This window comes from Mustelus asterias, chromosome 14 (genome assembly GCF_964213995.1).
Source record: "Mustelus asterias chromosome 14, sMusAst1.hap1.1, whole genome shotgun sequence".
Classification (NCBI taxonomy): domain Eukaryota; kingdom Metazoa; phylum Chordata; class Chondrichthyes; order Carcharhiniformes; family Triakidae; genus Mustelus; species Mustelus asterias.
The window spans coordinates 41,043,762-41,065,408 of record NC_135814.1 but is presented as its reverse complement, the minus strand read 5'-3'; the positions used below and the strand labels follow the sequence as shown (position 1 = coordinate 41,065,408).

Below are 21,647 nucleotides of genomic sequence, written 5' to 3'. Positions count from 1 at the left end.
TGCGCATTCTCATAACATTTCTGAAGAAATAGAATACTTAGAATCATAGAGTCAGTGCAGAAGGAGGCCATTCGGCCCATCGAGTCTGCAATGACCACAATCCCACCCAGGCCCTATCCCCGTTACCCCACATATTTACCCTGCTAATCCCCTAACACTAGGGTCAATTTAGCATAGCCAATCAACCTAACCCACACATCTTTGGACTGTGGGAAGAAACTGGAGCACCTAGAGGAAACACAGGGAGAATGCGCAAACTCCACAAAGACAGTGACCCGAAGCCGGAATTGAACCAGGACCCAGCCACTATGAGACAGCAGTGCTAACCACTGTGCCACCATGCTGCCCCACTTCTGGATTTGAAAAAATAAAATTGAGATTGCCAGCAATATGATTTTATTTAAAATGAATTACTGGCAATGGAGTCTCAATATTGTCACTGATCCCCAAGCAAGGATCTCAAAAGTAGTTTCAGTTTGATTTTGCACCAGGAACTAACTAGCTCCAATACTTCAGTCACCAACATTCCCAAGACTCCCTGAAGTCAAGTTTTTCAAATGAATATCAGGATGATTTACAAACTAGAGCAGCATTGTTTGTAGTGAGTCCAGAAATAGTGCATGTAGCAATGTGCCAACAGCAACCATTCTTCCACTTTGTTCCCAGCAGAGTAAGAATGAATATGAGCACTATTAATGAAAAGCTTTTACTTCCAAAAAACCTGCTAGCAGAAACAGGTAGTCTGCCAAGAGGGATTAAAAGAAATGCATGAAAGATCTGCCAGTGCAAATAGTTGATCTATTGCTACTAGTGGTTGCATGGGATTGGAGCTCAAATTTAATCAGTCCCAGACGTGTAACAGCAGCAGTTATCTCTGATTTTTTTAAAAGTTGAGTGGTATTTGGATTGGGTAAGCAGCAACCAAACTACACTACCAAAAAAAAATGAACTATGGTTAAATATTTAACGTAGATCCTTAATGAATAAGCCAATAGATAAGAATACTTCATAAACTTTTGTTTACAAGCTGGAGACACATTATACTGCAAAGCCCATCTCCCCATGTGTACTGTTTTACAAACAACATCAATATTTCTCCATCAATCCAATCATCAGTCAAAATAATTTGATATTTGAGATCAAATTATCCAAAATTACACCAAGAAAAAAGCAGTTATTAATTAGTGGACCAAGTTTAACACTTCTGTCACCCTTTATGGCTTTCCTTACCAGGACTCCAAAAGCAAGTCTTTCTTTGGCTTGGGGCCAGCATGCCAATCTGAGCCAGCGGTGCAGAGTTCAACCCTGATCAAGATAGTCCCAACAAGCAAAGACCAAGGCTACACATTTGAGTTGATATCCAACAGGATACCCATGTTCAGTGGCTGTAGATACAGGATCCCACCCCACAACAATATAGTTTGCAGGGCTCAGCACCTACCCGCTATATAGGACTAACTACCCTATCAGCTGGTATAAAAGGTGGCTTTGGCCAAAGAAGAAATGTTTCCATTGTGGCCTGTTAAATTGTTAATCAGCCTCTGAATCCTACCGCAATTCTCAAACAGTCGGGTGTGAAATTACAACGAGCAAACAAAATCTTACTAAGCAATATATATATGTAAATACAATATAGATTTTTAATTTGATTTTGCATTTGTGCCCCAGAAATTAAATGAAGGCAAATTTTCTTTCAATTATGAAAGTAAATATTTGAGTACTCTTGTCACCACTTGTAAAATCTACGTACACCAAAGAATACAAAACTAAAAGCTAATCACAAAACATTTATCTGAAAAAATCAGATAACAGGAACTTGTATTATGTAGTATCTTTAACACAATGTGCCAAGGAGTTTTACAGGAGCATCATGAAGCAAATTTGACTCCAAGTCACAGAGATCTTAAGCAGATGACCAAAATCTTTGTCAAAGAGGTATAATTTAAAGAACATTAAAGAAGCAAAACGAGGCAAAGACGTTTAGGGAGGGAATTCCATACCTTAGGGCCGAGGAACTGAAGGCATGGTCATCAATGGTGCAGCAATTAAAATGTGGTGGTCAAGAAGTCAAATCAGAGGAGTGTTGTGGGGCCGGAGGAAATTCGAGGTAGCAAGGGGTGAGAGCATGAAGTTGATTTGAAAGAAATTGTGAGAATTTTAAAGTTGAAGTTTTGCTTAACTGGGAGTTAATGTAGATCAGCAAGCACAGGGTGATGTGTTAGGACACTAGTAGCTGTGGATAATCTCAGGTTTACAGAGGATAGAACTTGGAAGCACAGCCAAGTGTGTTGGAATAGTCAAGTATTTAGAAGGTTCAAGGCATAGATGAGGGTTTTAGCAGCAGGTAAGCTGAGGCAGGGACAGAGTCAGACAATGTTACAGAGGCAGAAATAGACAGACTCATATGTCAACGCAGAATAAATCGTCGATGACTTTTGGCATATTGAGCTCACAATGTTCTTGCATAACCAATAACTAAAGAAGGTGTGTTGTCTAACCAGTTATGACTTGTCATCATTGAAATACTGCCAAGGAAATTGCCTAACTAATTAGTTCACATTACATATCGGTCTTGTAGGTTTTCTGATTTAAACACTTTCAATTCTCTGTCAATTTAATGCACCAAAGGATGTAAAATGAAAACTTTATATAATTCCTTCAGTGACACGCCTATTCAGCAGATGGCAAACACAGTACATAACTGTTTTTGCACATAAATGGTCCAATATACTTTATGCTGGGCTTTGAGAAATAACTCAAGAACATGCATTTACAGATATAATGTATTAGTAAAACGTTTTATCAGAAAGCATTGTTATGTTTCAATGGAAAACTAGGGCATTCAGTCCATTGGGTGCCAGTGTTTCTCTCCACGGGCTTCCTGCTCACTCTCCCTATCTTTAATATTCTTTTTCAAGGAACTTTACAATTATATTTTTAAAAATAAAGTATTGAAAGAGTGCTGTAAAAATGGTTTCTGACAGATCATTTTACATTCTAACCATCCTCTCTGTAAAATATGTTTTCTCATGTTCCTTTTAATTATCTTCATGATCATATTAAAAAAGTTTGAGTCCTCTCATTATAATTTCAATGGTAAAAAGAAACAATCTAGTCTCCTTTACTCTAAGATTGGCTTCAAATGTATTTAATGGGGTTCCAAAACTGTATATATTACTGCAACTGCAAACTAGACAAAGTCTTGCACCAAGTTCAACAGTATCATCCTGATATTGTATCCTAAGGATGGTATTTTCCAGCCACGCTTCCCCCAAGGCTGGAAATTCCTGCCTGAGGTCAATGCACCTTTGCATGGTCCGCCCCCGCCCACTACGATTCCCGTGGCAGGCAGGACGGGAAAACTCCACCCGAAGAGTCTAATACAAATTCAAATGCATTACTGTATTCCATTTGCTTTGCCTTTTTCGAAAATGAGTTCATCAATTTTTGTTGCCACTTTTAATGGATCAGCACAGCACCTTCCCTCTACTCCCAAGCTAAAATATATATTTCCTTTTTCTTATTTCCAAAAAGTAATACATCACTTTCTGCAGGCTGGATTGCACTTGCCACCCATGTTTGTATGTTTTCTCAGTTACCCCTCCAAATTGCTATCAGCAAAAATATCAATATTTTTCCATTAATTTCTAAATCCAGATCATTAATGTACATGGTTTGTCAAAGTGAATCCAACCTAAATCCCTACCACGCTTTTCCAGTCCACAGAATCTCCCTTTTATTTCTGCCTTCAGATGGCCATATTCTCCACGACTCCATCTGTCATTAACTTTACCAAAGTCTCTTTTCTAAATTCATGAACCACATCTACTGCATTGCTTTTCATTTATCCTCTTATTTCTTCTGTGAGAATGGTGAAGCAGGACTTTTTCATTAGAAATCTAATCTTAACTGATCTTGATTAGCTAATTTTTCTCCGGTGCTTAATAATTTTATCTTATATGAACAACTCTACTACTTACGTTTATACAGCAACTATAACTTATTTTAAAAAAACTCAAGATTCTTCACAGAGCCAAAGGATGTAATACTAGAAAGAGTGAGCAACAGCTTGGTACAGGAGGTTTTGTTTTGTGGAAAATTTGACAGGGTGGAAGGCCAAGATGTGGTGGGTTTTCGGGAAGGAATTCCACAGTCAGGGCCTAGGAGGCTAAGGCACAACAGCCAAAGGTGGGCTGAGGGGAAGGGGTGTTGGGGGTGAATGCATTAAGATAAGAGGAACAGAGTTCTGGAAAGATTGGACAGATGGAGGAGTTTCCTGAGGTAGGCAGGGGCACAGCTTTGACGGGATTTAAGCTGGAGGATGAGAATTTTAAATTGGAGGCACGATGGATCAGAAACCAATGCTGGTCAGCAAGAACAGGAATGATGGAGGAGTGGAATTTGGGGCAAACAGCACAGCGTTTATAAGCTGAACTTTACAAAGTGAGGAGGATGGGAAACCGGTCAAGAGAGCATTAAAACAGTCTTCAGGTGACAAATATATGGATGAGAATTTCAATATTGGATGGGCTGAGGTAATGGTCAGGGGAGATAGAATCATAGAATCCCTACAGTGCAGAAGAAGAGCATCCAGCCCATCGAGTCTGCACCTACCCCCGCAATAGTGCATCTTACCCAGGCCTTATCCCCGTAACTCCACTAATTTACCCCGTTAATTCCCCTAATCTACACATCTTGGGGCACTAATGGACAATTTAGCATGGCCAATCAACCTAACCTGCACGTCTTTGGACTGCAGGAAGAAGCCAGAGCACCCAGCGGACACCCATGCAGACACCGGGAGAACGTGCAAACTCCACACAATCACCCGAGGCCAGAATTGAACTCTGGTCCCTGGCACTGTGAGGCAGCAATGCTAACCACTGCGCCAACATGAGGTACAATGTCTCAGAGATAGAAGTTGGCAGTCTTAGAAGGTGGGGAGGATAAGGAAGCTGGAACCTCAGTTGTGGTTCGGATTGGGTTTAACCAGTATGGTTGGGCCTCAGACAGTAGCTTGGCTTGGTAAAGAATTTGTTGCAGGGCTGACGATGATGGCTTTTGTCATCCTAATATTTAACCAAAGGATATTGTTGTTCATCCAAGACCAGATGTCCATCAGCATACTGACAGTAAGGAGGTAGTGAAGAGGACAGCAGAGTGGTGGATAGGTAACACTGGGTTTTGCCAATGTACATGTAAAAGTGTCTTTCAATGATCTTGTCTCATTACAATATGTTATTGTGGAAGAGAAGAAGCCAACAATTTATCCTTGAGACAACGGTAAAAGAGTGGAAAGAAAATCTATTGCTGGATGTGATTAGATAGATAGCAGAGAATCAAACAAAGGCATCTTACTGAGCTGAACAACAAAGGTGTTGGAGGATGATGCTATGCTCTATCATTTCAAAGACTACAGAGAGCAAAGAAGACAATAAAGAAGCGTTGCCACGGTCTCAATCACAGGATTGCATTTTTGATTTTGATTGTGGCTGTTTCACTGCTACAGCAGAGATTTATACATAGAGTCCAGGGAAAGACGGATACCGATTGGCAAGCAACACCACATTCAAAGACCCTGAAGATAGGCAGTGGTTTGCAAAGACTGAGCATTTGAAACCGGGATTTTTCAAGGAGGCTGTTTTGAAAGAAAACAAACAGCACCTGAGATGGAACCGCTCACACTGGAGAAAGAAGTAAAGTTAGGTTACAATAGTTTAGTGGAAATAGAATGAAGGGAGCAGGAGGCTGGTCAAGATGAGCCAAAGAGGCATGAAAGGAGATAGGAAAGGAACTAAACCTGGGGGTTCAGGGCTAGGCCTAAGAGAGGGTGGATGTTTGACTTAGCGGGCGAATGAAGGATGGACAAAGCAGTAAAGGTAACTGAATAAATGGTCTCAATCATAGTGACAAGCAATCCACAAGATCCTTGCACTTGTTGATGTGTAAGGCAATGGATCGGATTTTAATGGAAAAAAAGCAGGGTGTTCTGTTGACATTGTTGGAGTGAACAGTTTAGGAAGAGAATGAGAGCCAATAGCAATCAACATGGTCCAGCTAGATCTGGTGATGGATGGTCAAACCAGTTGTGCACCAAGTGCTTGTGCTTGCAGCAAATGGGAGCCATGCTGAGGGGAACAAGCAGATGGAAGAGGATATGTAATACTGGGGACAAGGACAAAGGTGGAAATGAGGGAGTGCTTTAACAAATCAACAGGTGGCGAACAGAAGATTGAAAGCTCAGCTGTTGGACATTTGAAAATGTGGTGGTAAGTGACTTGAGGGGTGGGGGTAAGAATGTGTGGTACATGACTTGAGGGGTGGGAGTAAGAGTTCCTTTTCGTTGTGAGTGCAGGAGTGCATTCCTGGAAGGGAGTAGGAGATGTTGAAAATAAGGAACTCCAGCAATTTACCAACATCAGATGTAAAACTATTGGCCTATAATTTCCTGAATTAGCTCTATCTCTGTTTTGAGGAAGGGTCTCACATTTGTCATCTTCCCATGTTTAAAGTACAATTTTCTTTGATGCAGAATTTTGAAAGATCATAGCAAGAGCTTTTGCTATTCTTTAGCAAGAATAGCTAAAGAATAGCAAATTGATCTTAAGATCAATCATAAACAATCAAGACGTTCTGATTTACCAGTGTGAAAAGAATGACTTACATTTATATAGGTCATGACCTCAGGGCACCCTAGCATATTTTACAACCAGTTAAATACTTTTGAGGTGTAATCAGCCTTGAAATGTAACACGAGATGCGTATTTAATTCAGTAACATATTTCTTAAATTGTAACCTAAATTATTAGTCTGAACACAGCTCCAAAGGCGTGGGGGGTTGTCTTTCTGACATTCCTGTTTCCTCTTACAGATGCACCACAGAAAGCATCTTTTCTGGTTTATCACAGCTTGGCATGGCTCCTGCTCTGTCCAAGAATGCAAGAAACTACAAAGGGTCGCGAACGAAGCCCAGTCCATCACACAAAGCAGCCTCCCATCCATTGACTTTGCCTACACTTCCCACTGCACTGGAAAAGCAGTCAGCATAATTAAAGACCCCACGCACCCCGGACATTCTCTCTTCCAACTTCTTCCATCGGTAAAAAGATACAAAAACCTGAGGTCATGTACCAACCAACTCAAGAGTAGCTTCTTCCCTGCTACCAGCAGACTTTTGAATGGACCTACTTTATATTAAGTTGATCTTTCTCTACACCTGAGCTATGACTGTAACACTACATTCTGCACCCTCTCCTTTCCTTTTCTATGTACTGTATGCTTTGTCTGTATAGCGCGCAAGAAACAATACTTTCCACTGTTTACTAATACACGTGACAATAAATGAAATCCAATATCATCTCTGAAAACTAATATTAATCACAGAATCACGACAGCACAGAAGGAGGCCATTTGGCCCATCGAGCCTGTACCGAAAACAATCCCACCCAGGCCCTATCCCCGTATCCCCACGTATTTATCCTGCTAAGTATACATTTAATAACAATGTTGCCATATATACATTCTCTTCTGCAGTCTGTGTGTTTCTGTCTCACTGAAAAGCTTCTATTGTCCTTTTGTGACTTTGATCAGTTTCTCTGGTATCCTTTATGAAATCCCTCTTTTTGCAATATGCATACCGCCACAAATTAAGGAGCCAGATGGTTTTGTTAAGCCACATTTTCTAGTGTCTCTGGTCAGGAACAGAAAAAGAAGTGCTTTATTTTCTTGGTGTGAAGGCCAAAATCTCTTAATTTAGACCAGAGAACCATTCGAATGACAACTGGAATCGGTGGAAAGCAACTACTAGGTTAGGCGGAGCACTCACCCTGAAATGGGCAAAGTTGCAGTGTCAGACGCGGATACTTGTACCTCCATCGCCGTCTTAAGCACAGGGACAAAGTTTTACAGCAGTCCTACTCCAGCCTTGTAAAGTTCGCGCGTCAGCAAAGAGCTTTGTTTTAAAACAAACCTCCCCTTTTTTTGTCTGAACTGTAAAAAGGAAATAACAGCAAAGGATTAAATGATACAATGTAACGATGATCAATGAATTCAGGTATTTGCGGCGTGTGGCATTGCACAGAGCAGAAAGCTGGGGTTGGAAATGTACGCGTGTGGATTTCCCATCCCTTTCACATACCTCAGTGCGCTGGAGGGTTTTGTTAGTGTTCAGGGGGATCTCTCTTTCTCTCTGTGTTCTGATCTGGCCAAGTTCCTCCCGCAGTCTCCAGAGCAAAAAGTCTCAGTTCCAAGTCGGCGCCGATCGCTCCCGCTCTGCTTTCGCAAACACAAACATTTTCATGCCATGACATGTGCAAAAACTTGCCAGTACTGATCAAACTTTCCAGGCTGTGTGAGTGTGTGTGTCTGCTGGATCCCGGACACAGCAGCTTTCAGCATTCCCTCCTGCTCCCACCCTCCTGCTTTTTTAACACACACCATCCAGAGCACCCACTCATTGCCAAATGGGCATTTGCATACACACACACACACAAACTGGTTTTCTTTTCCTGGTTCGAGTTTCTGCTCACTCCAGCTGCGCTTCCAATTCCTGCCACTGGGCTGCGAGAGAGATTTGCAGCCAGCACTGAAGCTTCCACCTGTAATTAAAGCAGAGACGGACCTTAGAGCTGCCAGATTTCAGTGCACTGGTCAAAAAAAATAGGATGTACCTGGCAGCTGAAAGAAAATATTCCTCCTCCCCCGGTTCACCTTGCCAAACATGTCGAAATGCAGCTTTTGCATTTGGATTTACACTTAATCACAATTAAAGCCCAACGTTTAAGCTTGATACCCAAACACACATGTTAATATTAGCTTTGCACCCATGCAGCAACTTTTAACTCTTCTCCAACAACAGGAGGTTTTCACCATCACGGTGAAGAATTTCACTGCGTCTCCCCTTTAAGAAGCCTCACAACACCAGGTTAAAGTCCAACAGGTTTATACGGAGTTACGAGCTTTCGGAGCGCTGCTCCTTCATCAGGTGAGTCGAGAGGTAGGAGCAACTGTCCGAAAGCTCGTGATTCCAAATAAACCTGTTGGACTTTAACCTGGTGTTGTGAGACTTCTTTCTGTACCCACCCCAGTCCAACGCCGGCATCTCCACATCATGGTTAAGATATGCAAAGTGGTTTTTTTGCAAACACAGATCGATTTATTGGACTTTGGTCCCGTTTTATTGCTGGCTTTGCCCTCAATAATCAAATCCCACAGCCCGGTCTGTTAAAAGTCTGCACTATTTCTCTGTGCTGTGATTTGTGTCCTCAATTAGAAAAGGCTTTCTTGAAAGTGTGGCTGAAAAGTGATCACTTTTAACACCCTGTGCTGCAGATGACCAATCGGATCCCTACTTCATAGCAAGGTGAACATGCAGCAAAGTCTCGATATATCACTGCTTCCCCTGTGACTTTGGGGAGGGCAGAGTTTTCTTGTCTGCCAACCGTGGCTTGTGGGGGGATGGGGGGGTGGGGGTGGGGATGGAAGAAGGAAGTGGATGCCCAGGGTGTTTAAACAACCCCTACATTTCTGTGCATTTCTTTTTATCATGCCACTCCTTCTTTCGAAAGAATGTGTCGTGGATCACTTGATACATGTTCCTCCAAAGCCAGTCGGTTCTGCAATTTGACCAGTGAAAATGGATTAGTTAGGCTTGCACTTCTAAATCTGCACCAGGGTTTTACAATTAGCAACAGTAAGTATTCATGGAGCAGAAACATTTATCCAGTGCTTGCACCTTATGCTTCAGAATTTTTGTCCCACAAAACTTTTTCATTTATTTGAAATTTTTAGATTAATAGAATGTTCTCAATTAAGCCTTATTGTGAAATTCTTATTTGAACTGACGTTGAAGTCGTTTTCTTTGGTCTGACACACCCCCACTCCTCTGAAAAATGCTGCCTGTGTCACTGCCTCACACATTGTAACAGTAATTCTATTGATATGAGCTTTTACAGAGCTTAATCTCTGCCTACTGGAGTGCAACTTTTTTTACTTGTTCATGGGACGTGGGCATCGTTGGCTGGGCCTGCATTTATAGCCCATCCCTAATTGCCCTAGTGGAGGCAGTTAAGAGTCAGTCAGATTGCTGCGGATCTGAAGTCACATGTAGGCCAGACCAGATAAGGTTAGCAGATTTCCTTCCCTAAAGAACATTAGTGAACCTGATGGGTTTTAGCAAAAACCAAAAATGGTTTCATGGTCATTATTAATTCCCAAATTTCACCATCTGCAGTGGCAGGATTTGAACCTGAGACCCCAGAACATTATGCTGAGTCTCTGGATTATTAGTCCAATGACAATACTGCTATGCCACTGTCTTCCCTAAGGCAGGTATAACTAAGCCACACATACAAATGAAGGTCATGCCAAAATAAGGACAAAGCCATGGGAGATCCAATGACGTGTTGATACATTGGTTTACAGACATAGTACAAAATTCAAATCTGTAGAGCCACTGGAGATGGTGCTATGGAACTTGGAGGCATTTTGGATGGGTCATACGATGCCTCCAGCTGTTGCCTACATGGCACCCTGTACTGGGAAGGGCATTCACATGGGCATCCCATACTCTGCTAATTTGATGCACTATTTACAAACTTGGATCAGGCTTGTCCAATTATTGTATTCGTTTGTTACTCAGCAAATAGCATGTTTCCAGCTATAAGAGGAGCTCAGCAACACGGTTACACCTGTGTGATCAGGGAAACACTTCGGTTTCAAATCTGCAGCTTCTAGAATTTTCTGTTTACACATCAACGCTATCATTCCAGTGAAGCAGAATGCAGCAATGCTAAAGTTAGCATCTAATTCAACATAACCCAAATAAATTCAAATCAATTGTGTGGCAGGCACATTGGCAATTTAGGTGCAGAGCTGTCCAAACTTTCCAACATTTAAACTAAACGATCCATTGTTTTTAATTTGCTTTTACTAAATTCTCCATGGTTTCTTGCAGCTGATGAATAAGTAAGAAACTCCCACTTCCACTCTGACCTTTCTGTCCTTGGCCTCCTACAATGTCCCAATGAGGCTCAGTGTAAGTTCGAGAAACAGCATTTTCTCTTTCCACTGGGCTGTCCAGTCTTAACATTGAGTTTAACAACTTTAAACCTTAATTATCATTACCATTTTCTCCAGGTGCTGCATCAGATCCACTGGAAGTGGAGGAAGAATGAGTTGGTGCTTGGGGTGGGAATCTCATACCAGTGCACAACCAGTACCTGCCTTTCTACAACCACATACCTGAGAGAGCCACAAGAGCCTCCTTTGCCAAATTTCTGATGTTTCCCTCCTCCTCTGCTACTTTACTATGACCATTTATTTGATGGGTCCTTCTCTTGGTCCTGGAGGAGAGTGTGGAGGTGAGATTGCTAGTGATGTCAGTAATTGTGGAGCTGAGAACCAGTAACATTGTTGGGTCCAAGTAAAACATCCACGCTCCACCAGGTCCACAAGCAGGATCCTTGCCTTTTTGCCTCCTTCTGAAGTCTCAATCAATGCCCCACCACCCCCATCCCCATACTGCCGCTGTGAAAACCAGCGATGGGTGTGTTCGGGTAAGTATGAAATAGTTCACATTTTAAATTCTTACTCAACAGAAGCCCATCCATTCTTGGGGGTTAGACTTATTTTTGTTAACTTTGATTCTCTTTCAGTCTTCATTTGAATTTTTAGCTTTAATGTTTACAGGATATTTACAGTGCCTGGACTGAGACTGCAGAGCAGGAACACTGTTTCAAATTTGCACCTATCCCAAAGTTCATGTTATATTTCCAAAGCATTTGTTATTATTTTACTTCTGATTCTACCTGTGTTTATAAAATTAAAGAATATTATTTAGCTTATTAGGGAAGTTGTACTCAAAGTTAAACATGTTACAATACTAATAACTTGTTACAATCTCTTAAAAGGTAAACTGAAACAATAAATTCTGAACCAAACCATGTCATAAATTCAAGACTGATGCTCGTGAATGTCTTAACTCTTTATCTTCAATTTTGCTTAATTATATTTGAATATCATTTCTTCCTGATCCAAGCCACAGCATTTAAGTCAAGACTATAAATTAGAAGGCAAGAAGCAATGAGTATTATGTAAGGAAGCAAACTTTAAATAATATAAATTCCAGTGATGTTCCATCCCATTAGATTTGTTGGTATGATGCCTTTTCCAGCTGACAGTTCTTCAACCAATTGCAGTTTGTTGCAACAAAATGCACAGCTGTTATAGTACGAGGCTGCTGGAGTTGTCCACCATTCCCTGTTTTGTGGTATTTTGGCTGGTCCATTTAAATTTGTTTTCTAAAAAATTGACCGGATTTGTATCTGTCCGATGAAAGGGAAACCACTATTGAGCATGTCTGCTGACACTGTGGTAACTGTAAATGTTTCAGCTGAGGCTTGGACATGTGTTTTGTGTGCATAAACTATATCAAATTTCAAGTGGTCTGTAATTAAGGGCTCTTTAGGTCTATGACAAGCAGCAAAGGAACATCTCAGAGAAAAAGCTTAGTGACTCTGCTTACCAGAAGAAAGTAGTCAAAAGAATGAAGGTACTTCTGGATTTGGGTCTAAAAAAATTCCTCTGCTTCACAGACTCATAGAGATGCACAATTTTAATTTGGGCTTCAATATTCTAAATGTGGCCTATCGCTCTACTAACACACTTGGCTGATGTCAATGAGTACAAGACAAAAATCCTGCAGTTGCTATTGTGAGAGGTGAAAGGCGGTGGATACATCGATGGTTCTCATGATTCTTGTCTATTAGAGTTGTTTCTCTTCCTGGGAAATGAACTTCATTATTAGCTGTGGAGCATGTAGCTTGTCCTCAGATACATACTTCATCATTGCTGCAGACTAATATTGCTGATAGTTGGGAAAAAAATATTAATGGGAGAATGGTGTTGGTCTGATGATTTGAAAACTCATGAATGCTATGTTAAATGCTTAAAAAGCAAAATAGAAAGGAAACTTTAAAACATAATTGGCTTGGCAACAACGACCTACCGTGATGTCCTTTATGAAGACACAATGATTTCTTTTCCCCTTTTTCTGTGCTTATCAAGAGACCAGATGGCAGGACTGAAAATGCAAAAAGGCATTCTTCTAGTTTACATGCAGTAACAGAATTTTAGTTTTGTATAAGTTGGGCCCATATGCAACGCTACTGATTTTACACTGACAATGTATCTCTACAGACCTCAGGAGGGTAACTTGGCAACTGCACTGTTCTTACGTTTTACACTCAACAAGGTCAACAAATTCAAATCTAATTACTATTTGAATCTATATTCATGTCTTGCAAGGACAGACTTGCTATATTGGCTTCTGTCAATGAAGGAAGTTAAATTTAGCCTTTGGGAAGATTATACCGTTTATTAAATTATTCCAGCTGGCAGCATATTTAAAATTGGGGCTACAGAACAACTATGCCGTATTCAATGTCTATATTTTGTGAACTAAAATTGTTGCTTGTCTGAATGTCCAACGCTCAAGCTAAAGAGGACAGAATGTTTAGAAAATCTAAAAAACAAATTATTTGAGATTTTGTAAGTGATCACTAATAAACAAGCAAGGATCACACTAAAATGAGTATTTTTTTTCCACATCCACATGCTTAATTGGTGAGTTGAGCCGAAATCATCGCTGGTGTCTGATGATGTCCATATGTAAGACTGTCACTATTTAACATTGTAATGATTTGAAATCGAAAGATGAAATAAAGATGGCATTTGAAAATTAAATAAATTTGAACTGAGTGAATTGGGAGGTATCACTTTAGATTTGGAAACTGCTGCACTTTTTAAAAATTCATTCGTGGGACATGGGTGTCACTGGCTGGCCAGCATTTATTGCCCATCCCTAGTTGCCCTTGGAGGACAGTAAAGAGTCAACCACATTACTTTGATTCTGGAGTCACATGTAGGCCAGACCAGGTAAGGACAGCAGATTTCCTTCCCTAAAGCACATTAGTGAACCAAATGGGTTTTCCCGACAATTGACAATGGTTTCATGGTCGTCAGTAGATTCATAATTCCAGATATTTTTATTGAATTCAAATTCCACCATCTGCCGTGGCAGGATTCGAACCTTGGTCCCCAGAACATTGGCTGAGTTTCTGGATTAATAGTCTCGCGATAATACCATTAAGCTATTGTCTCCCCCTACTTGGAGAGCTTGCATTTAAGAGAAAATAATGAGTCTGGTTTATTTTTTTCATTTCATTTGTGCATTATTCTTTCAAACTTTATTTTGAAAGCAAGTTTGTTTTGTTTGATGCAACATGATTTCCTGTGCCCATTTACATGTTGTGACATTTTTATCTTCTCCAATTCGGTTCCCATCAAGTTCATATGACATTTTGAGTTTCTGTGACACTAACCATGCTGGTAGGAGTGATATAGCTGTCACATAAAACATTATAAAAGTATCATAAAGATAGTTTAGAAATGCCAACATCTGGAGCCTGTGCTGAGGATGCACTTTCATTCGGAATATATTAAGACACAACAATCGAAACAGGGACTCTAAGAATAAAAAAATACTTAACAGCAATGCTATAGCCCTAAATGATAATGTTATACTGTAACATGAAATACTGTTAACTATCATGTTACATTAATTTAAAAGTGATAAGCATGTATAGCAACATACTTGCATACTGCTGGAAGGATGCATTTTGGAAACTGAAGTCTCTACAAAATACAACAATTTACAACTGACACCAGTATTGTACAAATGACTGATATAGCAAGGAATTTGCTCTTACTTTGGGACATAAGTCACATTCATCTTCCTGTCTGACTTATTGTGATGAAAGGCTAGCTATGAAAGGAAAAGATAAGGATAGTTTGTCCTGAAACAATTTGCCATCCTATTTTTGGAAACTAAGAGGCTAAATTTTCATCTTGGCTTTGCCAACACTTTTTTAACATGGAAACAGCATTTGCCTCATTCTGGTACATTGTAACTTCTAGAATGTTGATCAAAGCTCTCAAAATGACCAGCAGTACTTCACAAATCTTTTAACCTTTCCAAGTCTGACATTGAAAGGTTTAAAACCGACATTGTTTTGAAGCCTGGACAGACCTGCGACTATTTATGTGTATCAGAATCTATTAATGAACATAAGAAATAGAAACAGGAGTAAGCCATTCAGTCCTTTGAATCCGCTCTGCCATTCAATGAGATCATGGCTGATCTTCAACTTCAACAACATTGTTCTGCACTATCCCTGTATCACTTAATGTACGATGTAGAAATCTATCAATCTCACTCTTGAACATACTCGGCCACTGAGCACCACAGCCCTTTGGAGCAGAAAATTCCAAAGTTTCACCACCCTCTTAATTAAGAAATCTCTCATCTCAGTATTAAATGATCTGGTTCTTATTCAAGTCTGTGTCCCTGGTTCTAGATCCCTGCCTCCCACCAACCGTCCCCCCCACCCCACCACCCACCCACCCTCCCCCAAATTCCCCAGTCAGCAGAAGATTCCTTTCTGCATCAACCTTAGTGAATGAACCCTGTAAGAACTTAATTTTGCTACCAAATAAACCTGTTGGACTTTAACCTGGTGTTGTGAGACTTCTTACTGAGAACTTAATTAGAACAGAACTTTATTTTTTGTTTGGTCCTGCAGGATTGGGAAGAGAAGGAGAATATGTTGGAAATTAACTGCGATGTTAATTTACATACGTAATGCTGAAAACTAGGACTGTTCAAGTTTGATACTGACAAGATGGGAGTGAGCATATATGGGAAAGATGGCAGACAGACATACGCTTGTACTTACTCACTCAGTGGTTTGGCTCTCATTCCACTTGTTCAATGTCTCAAAGGCACACGAGAACTACAAAGACAAACTCTAATGGAATACAGTGTGGCAGCTTACTTTATAAGGAAAAATTAACTTATTCCAATATATATTTTATTATTAACATTTAAAGGACAGTTTATTCCGATTTTCAAATAATAATTAGGCTTATGCTGTCAATATCAAGGATGAACTGCAACTGCTAGAAGTGTGAATTTAAAACAAAAACAGTTGGAAATATCAGTCAGTTATTCCAAAGGGAAATGTTTTGATAAGTATACCTTAAATATACTGACCTATTCTATTCTTCAGAATCAGGGGTGGAATTCTCCCAGAAAAATTCTAAGTGCCGATTTGGCATAAAAACTGGAGTAAATCCCACTGCTTTTTTCAGCGGGAGTTTCAAAATGAATCTCCCACATTCTGTGCATCACAGAGAGCCCGAACGTGAATCGTGATGAAGAGCTGTGGGTGGGGCCTATTCCCTCAGGAGATGCCCGAAGCACAGCGCTGAGCGGGCCATTGTGCATGCGCCAATCTGTCATTGTGAAGATTGGCACATAGACAGTAGCCCCGCACTGTCGGTCTCCTGATTACTGGTCAGTGATTGAGCTGGCCAACCCCGCAACCCTGCAATGCTGACCCTTTGATCCCCCTACCCCCGATCGCTGGCCTCCCTGATGTGGCCGGCCCAGCCCTGACCACCCCTCCCCAGCCCGCCTCGATCTCCCCCCTTGCCCCCAGCAGTCCCAATCTCCCCGACCCCTCCCGCAGTCCCGACACCTCCTGCAGTCCCAACACCCCCACAGTACTGACTGCTGACCCCCGTACCCCAGTGGCCATCCCCGGTCGCTGGCCTCCATCCCTCTGTCACTGATCCAAAGTGCAGTGACAGCGGGATCCACCACTTCCACTGATCTCCCCCAAAGGGGCTCCATCCCATAGGCCCCGCCCCCCTCTAGTTCCACTCCCTTGGCACTGCCTGTGTCCCCTGGGCATTGCCACTTTGCCCCTTTGGCAGTGCCAGGAGTCCAGGCTGGCAATGCCAAGGGGGTGCCCCCCCTTACCCTCTGGGGGACTTCAATGACCCCCTCCTTCACTCCAGTGGAGTCAGACTGCCAGCTCCCCAATAGTAGGGAGCTATTGTAAACCCCATTGGAGTGAAGCACTCTTGGTGGGACGGGTGCGGGAGGGAGGCAAGTGGGCCAAGAGACTTCAATCCCAAGCCCGCTAATGATATTTTAATGAAGATTTAAATAATTTATTCAGCTCCGTGCCGATTTCTGGCATGGAGCTGACCGGAAATCCAGTGGTGGCGGAGGCCGTGTAGTGGGCTGGGGGAATTGCTCCCCCCCCCCCCCCCCCCGCCCAGATGTGTATTTCCTGCATTTTTTATATCTATTGCATCATCAATGTCTTTTTTTTTACCAATATGTTTAGTTAAACTATTTGAATTTACAACATTAATGTAAAATTCTTAATCATTCAGAAATTGCAAGTGCAGAAAGCTCACTTCTAATAGGTTAATATACTATTCAATTTGTTCTGAAATCAATGCATTATCACAAAATTGTTACGGTACAGAAGGAGGCCATTCAGTCCATCGTGTCTGCACCAGCTCTCCTAATGAGCATAATGACTTAGTGCCATTCTCCTGTCTTTTCCCCCTTAGCCCTGCATATTGCTTCTTTTTGAATAAACATCTAATGCCCTCTTGAATGTATCGATTGAACCCGCCTTCACCACACTTCCAGGGAATGTATCCCAGACCCGAGCCACTCCCTATGCAAAAAGTTTTTTCTCACATCACATTTGCTTCTTTTGAAAATCACTTTAAATCTGTGCTGCCTTGTTCTTGATCTTTTTATGAGCGAGAACAGTTTCTCCCTAACTACCCTGTGCACCTGCCTCATGATTTTGAACATATGCATCAAATCTCCTATTAACCTTCTCCTCTCCAATGAGAACAGTCCCAACCTGTCCAATCTATCCTCAACTGAAGTTTTTCATCCCTGGAACTATTCTTGTAAACCTTTTCTGTACTCTCTCCAATGCATTCACATATTTCCTATTGTGTGACAGAACTGTACACAATACTGAATTCTAACTAGTGTCCAATATAATTTCAACATAACTTCCTTGCTCTTGTGCTCTGCCACCTGCCATATACTGCTCTGACTTTCAGTTCAGTTGTAGCCCAGAATACTATATGTTTTATTAATTGCTCTCTCTACCTGTTCTACTACCTGCATAAGCACCCAGGTCTCTCTGCTCTAGCCCATTTGTTAGTGTTATACCCTTTATTTTATACTGTCTCTGCATATTCTTCCTACTAAAATGAATCACCCCACACCCCTCAGCTTTGAACTTTATCTGCCCATTCCACCAACGTGCCTCTGTCCTTTTGAAGTTCTACATTGTCCTCCTCAAAGTTTACAACACTTCCAAGTTTTGTATCATCCAGCAAATTTTGTAATTGTATCCTGCAGTCCAAGATTTTGATCATCAATATACATCAGGAACAACAAAGGTCACAATACTGACCCCTGGGGAACTCCACTACGAACACAAGAAATAAGAGCAGGAGTAGGCCATTTAGCCCCTCAAGCCTGCCCCGCCATTCAATAAGATCATGGCTGATCTGATAGTGGTTTAGTTCCACTTACCCGCCTGCTTCCCATAACCCTTAATTCCCTTATTGATCAGAAATCTATCTACCTGTGACTTAAACATATTTAACGAGGTAGCCTCCACTGCTTCAATGGGCAGACAATTCCAGTGATTCACTACCCTCTGAGAGAAGAAGTTCCTCCTCAGCTCTGTCCTAAACTGACTCCCCCTTATTTTGAGGCTGTGTTTCTCCAGTCTGAAAAATATCCACCAACCATTACTTGCTGTTTCCTGTTACTCAGCCATTTTTGTATCCACGTTGCTACTGTCCCTTTTATTCCATCAACTATAACTTTGCTTATGAGTTTGTTGTGTGACACTGTACCTGCCTTATGGAAGTCCATGTACATCACATCAACAGCATCTCAACAGTTCTTCCTGTTAGCTCTTCAAAGAAATCCAGCAAGTTAGTTGAACATGATTTTCCCATATGAAATCAATGCTGCCTCTTCCTAATCAACCCACATTTTCCATGTGACTATTAATTCTATCCTAAATAATTGTTTCTAGAAGTTTCCCTACCACCAAAGTTAAACTGACTAGTCTATAATTGCTGGACTTCTTATGACCATTTTTGAACAAGGTTCAATGTTTGGAGTTCTCCAGTCCTCTGGTACCTCCCCTGAGTCTAGAGAAGCTTGAAAGATTATGGCCAGTACCCTGCAATTTCCACTCTCACTTACTCCAATATCCTTGGATGCATTTCATCTGGTCCTGGTGCCTTGTCAATTTTATGTATCGACAGTTTATCCTATACCTCCTCCTTATCAATTTTGAACCCTTCTAGTGACAGACTTTCCTCCTCCATATAACACCATATAAAATGGGTGAGAAACAATCAGTCACCCATTATACAGCCTGACTGATTTTTCCTTCCAATGAAATCAACTGAAGTTTAAGTTTATTTATTAGTGTCACAGGGAGGCTTACATTAACACTGCAATGAAGTTACTGTGAAAATCCCCTAGTCGCCACACTCCGGTGCCTGTTTGGGTACACTGAGGGAGAATTTAGCACAGCCAATGCACCTAACTGTGTATTTCGGACTGTGGGAGGAAACCGGAGCACCCGGAGGAAATCCATGCAGACACGGGGAGAATGTGCAGACTTCGCACAGACCGTGACCCAAGCCAGGAATTGAACCTGGCTCCCTGGCACTGTGAGGCAGCAGTGTTAACCGTTGTGCCAATGTGCAGCCCTAAACTGAAAATCAGAGCAGTTTATCGCAGGTGGCAGATCTGGTGGAGTCTCTGGTTCCGCTGGCAGTGCACCTCTGTTGCCCATTTCCCTGGAGTGTGGGGTGGTTCAATTGGAAATTCCATTGACAGCGGCGGGACTGGAAGATTCCACTGCTGGTGAATTATGTGCCGTCTCGCAGTGCCAAGAAACCTGCTGATGGAAGGCCGGAGAATTCAGGCCCTGATCTCCACCATTTTACATCCTGCAATGATTTTAAATAGTATTTATTTTTGGTAATAAAAAGACGCCATTCATCTTTATTTGTTTTTATTCCAGGAAAGGACATGCATGGAGCAAAGTATGGATGCAACGTAACAGCCTGAGATTTTGAAATTTTGTGCATAATGTAGAGATATGAGACTGTACAGAAAATGAAACCAGCTGTTAATAATACTCATCTGAAACATTTTGTGATTTCTGGTATTGTGCCAAAAAAACAGCTGCTAAATTATTCTCCCTTTTAATACTACAGATTGCAGCTGCTGCTCTTAGGTAATTATGAGGTGCGATTTTCTTGCAGCTGCCTGTGTTTGAATTCTCACTCCTGTTTACCTATTATTTTAATTATATCCTTGTCATACATACCAGAACATTTGTCTTTACTAAAGTCTATTATTTCCAGTTCCAGGTTGCAGAAGGGAGGTGCCATGTAGAAATTATGGGAGGGCTTTGTGATGTGGTTAATTGGTTTTGTCTGGCGGAGGGGATGGGGGGGGAGGTGTGTGAGGGAGATATGGTGTAGTGTGAGTAAATCGCAGAGTTCTTGTGATGTGGGAGTACAGGGCAGAGGCACCACAGCCGCAACTATTCACCCATGGGTGCCATGGTGGCACACTGGTGCACCCCAGCGCCAGGGGTTCGGGTTCAATTCCTGGCTTGGGTCACTGTCTGCACGGAGATACAAATTCTCCCCGTGTCTGCTGGCTTTCTTCTGGGTTCTCCAGTTTCCTCCCAAAGTCCAAAAGACGTGCTGGTTAGGTGCATTGACCATGCTAAATTCTCCCTCAGTGTACTGGAACAGGTGCCAGAGTGTGGTGACTGGGAGATTTTCACAGTAACTTCATTGCAGTGTTAATGTAAGCCTACTTGTGACACTGATAATTAAACTTAAAAACATGGCTTGGGATCTTCTTCCACTGCTCCAAAACTTTCTCTTTCTGGCAGCCCTCTCAAGTCTTATAAGGCCTTGATGCATTATCTCAGTTCTCCCAAACATTTAGAATAATAACTGTGATGAAATTCATTTAATTCAGACAATTTAATCTGCTTTAATATAATGAGGCAAAATTTTTAAAAATCATAGGTCAAAAATGTCCCATCTCGCCCGCTGCAGGGATCATAGCGGACGAGACTGAAAATTCAGCAAACCGTGTAAAGGTCCATTGAACTTGGGCAGAAATTTCGGGCCTTAGGGCGTGCATGGCTGAAAAAGCCCATCCATCAATTTATAGAATGGTTACAGCCGGTAAACATTTGGCCTGTTGAGATAGTGCTGGCTCTGTGCAAGAGCACTTTAGCTGCTCCAGGTAGTTGACCTTTCCCTGGAGCCTTAAGTTTTCTTTCCTTCAGGTACTTATCCTTTGGAAATCCATGGTTGAATCAGCCACCATCATCCTTTCAGTATATTTCGGATCTTAGCCAGTCACTGAAAAGACAAATTTTTCCTCATGCTTTCTTTGGTTCTTTCACCAATCACTTTAAATCCATGTTCTCTAGTTATAAACACTTCTACCAATGAGAATAATTTCTCTCCAGCTGCTCAATATACGCCATTCATGATTGTAAACAACTCCATCAAATCTCTCAAATTTTCCTCTTGTATCAACACCATAGCTTCTTCAATCTATCTGTATAACCAAAGGCCCTAGTTCCTGGAACCATTCTTCCAACCTTTCCTGCACCTTCTCTAAGGCCTTTACATCC

At 41.5% G+C, this 21,647-nt stretch overlaps 1 protein-coding gene across 2 annotated transcripts in view; it reads right to left on the bottom strand.

The window, feature by feature from the left end:
* The window catches only part of cobll1b (cordon-bleu WH2 repeat protein-like 1b), a 185,680-nt gene extending 177,143 nt beyond the window's left edge, over positions 1–8,537 (bottom strand). The window contains exons 1-2 of one of the 2 annotated variants that reach the window (XM_078228237.1): positions 8,138–8,537; positions 7,826–7,989 (exon numbers count right to left, since the gene is read on the bottom strand). In XM_078228237.1, the coding sequence (XP_078084363.1) occupies positions 7,826–7,875 (50 nt within the window). In that variant the 5' untranslated portion in view covers positions 7,876–7,989; positions 8,138–8,537. The remainder of the gene's footprint in view (positions 1–7,825; positions 7,990–8,137) is intronic. The other variant, XM_078228236.1, reaches the window with a different exon arrangement.
* Between the last annotated feature and the right edge of the window lie 13,110 nt (positions 8,538–21,647).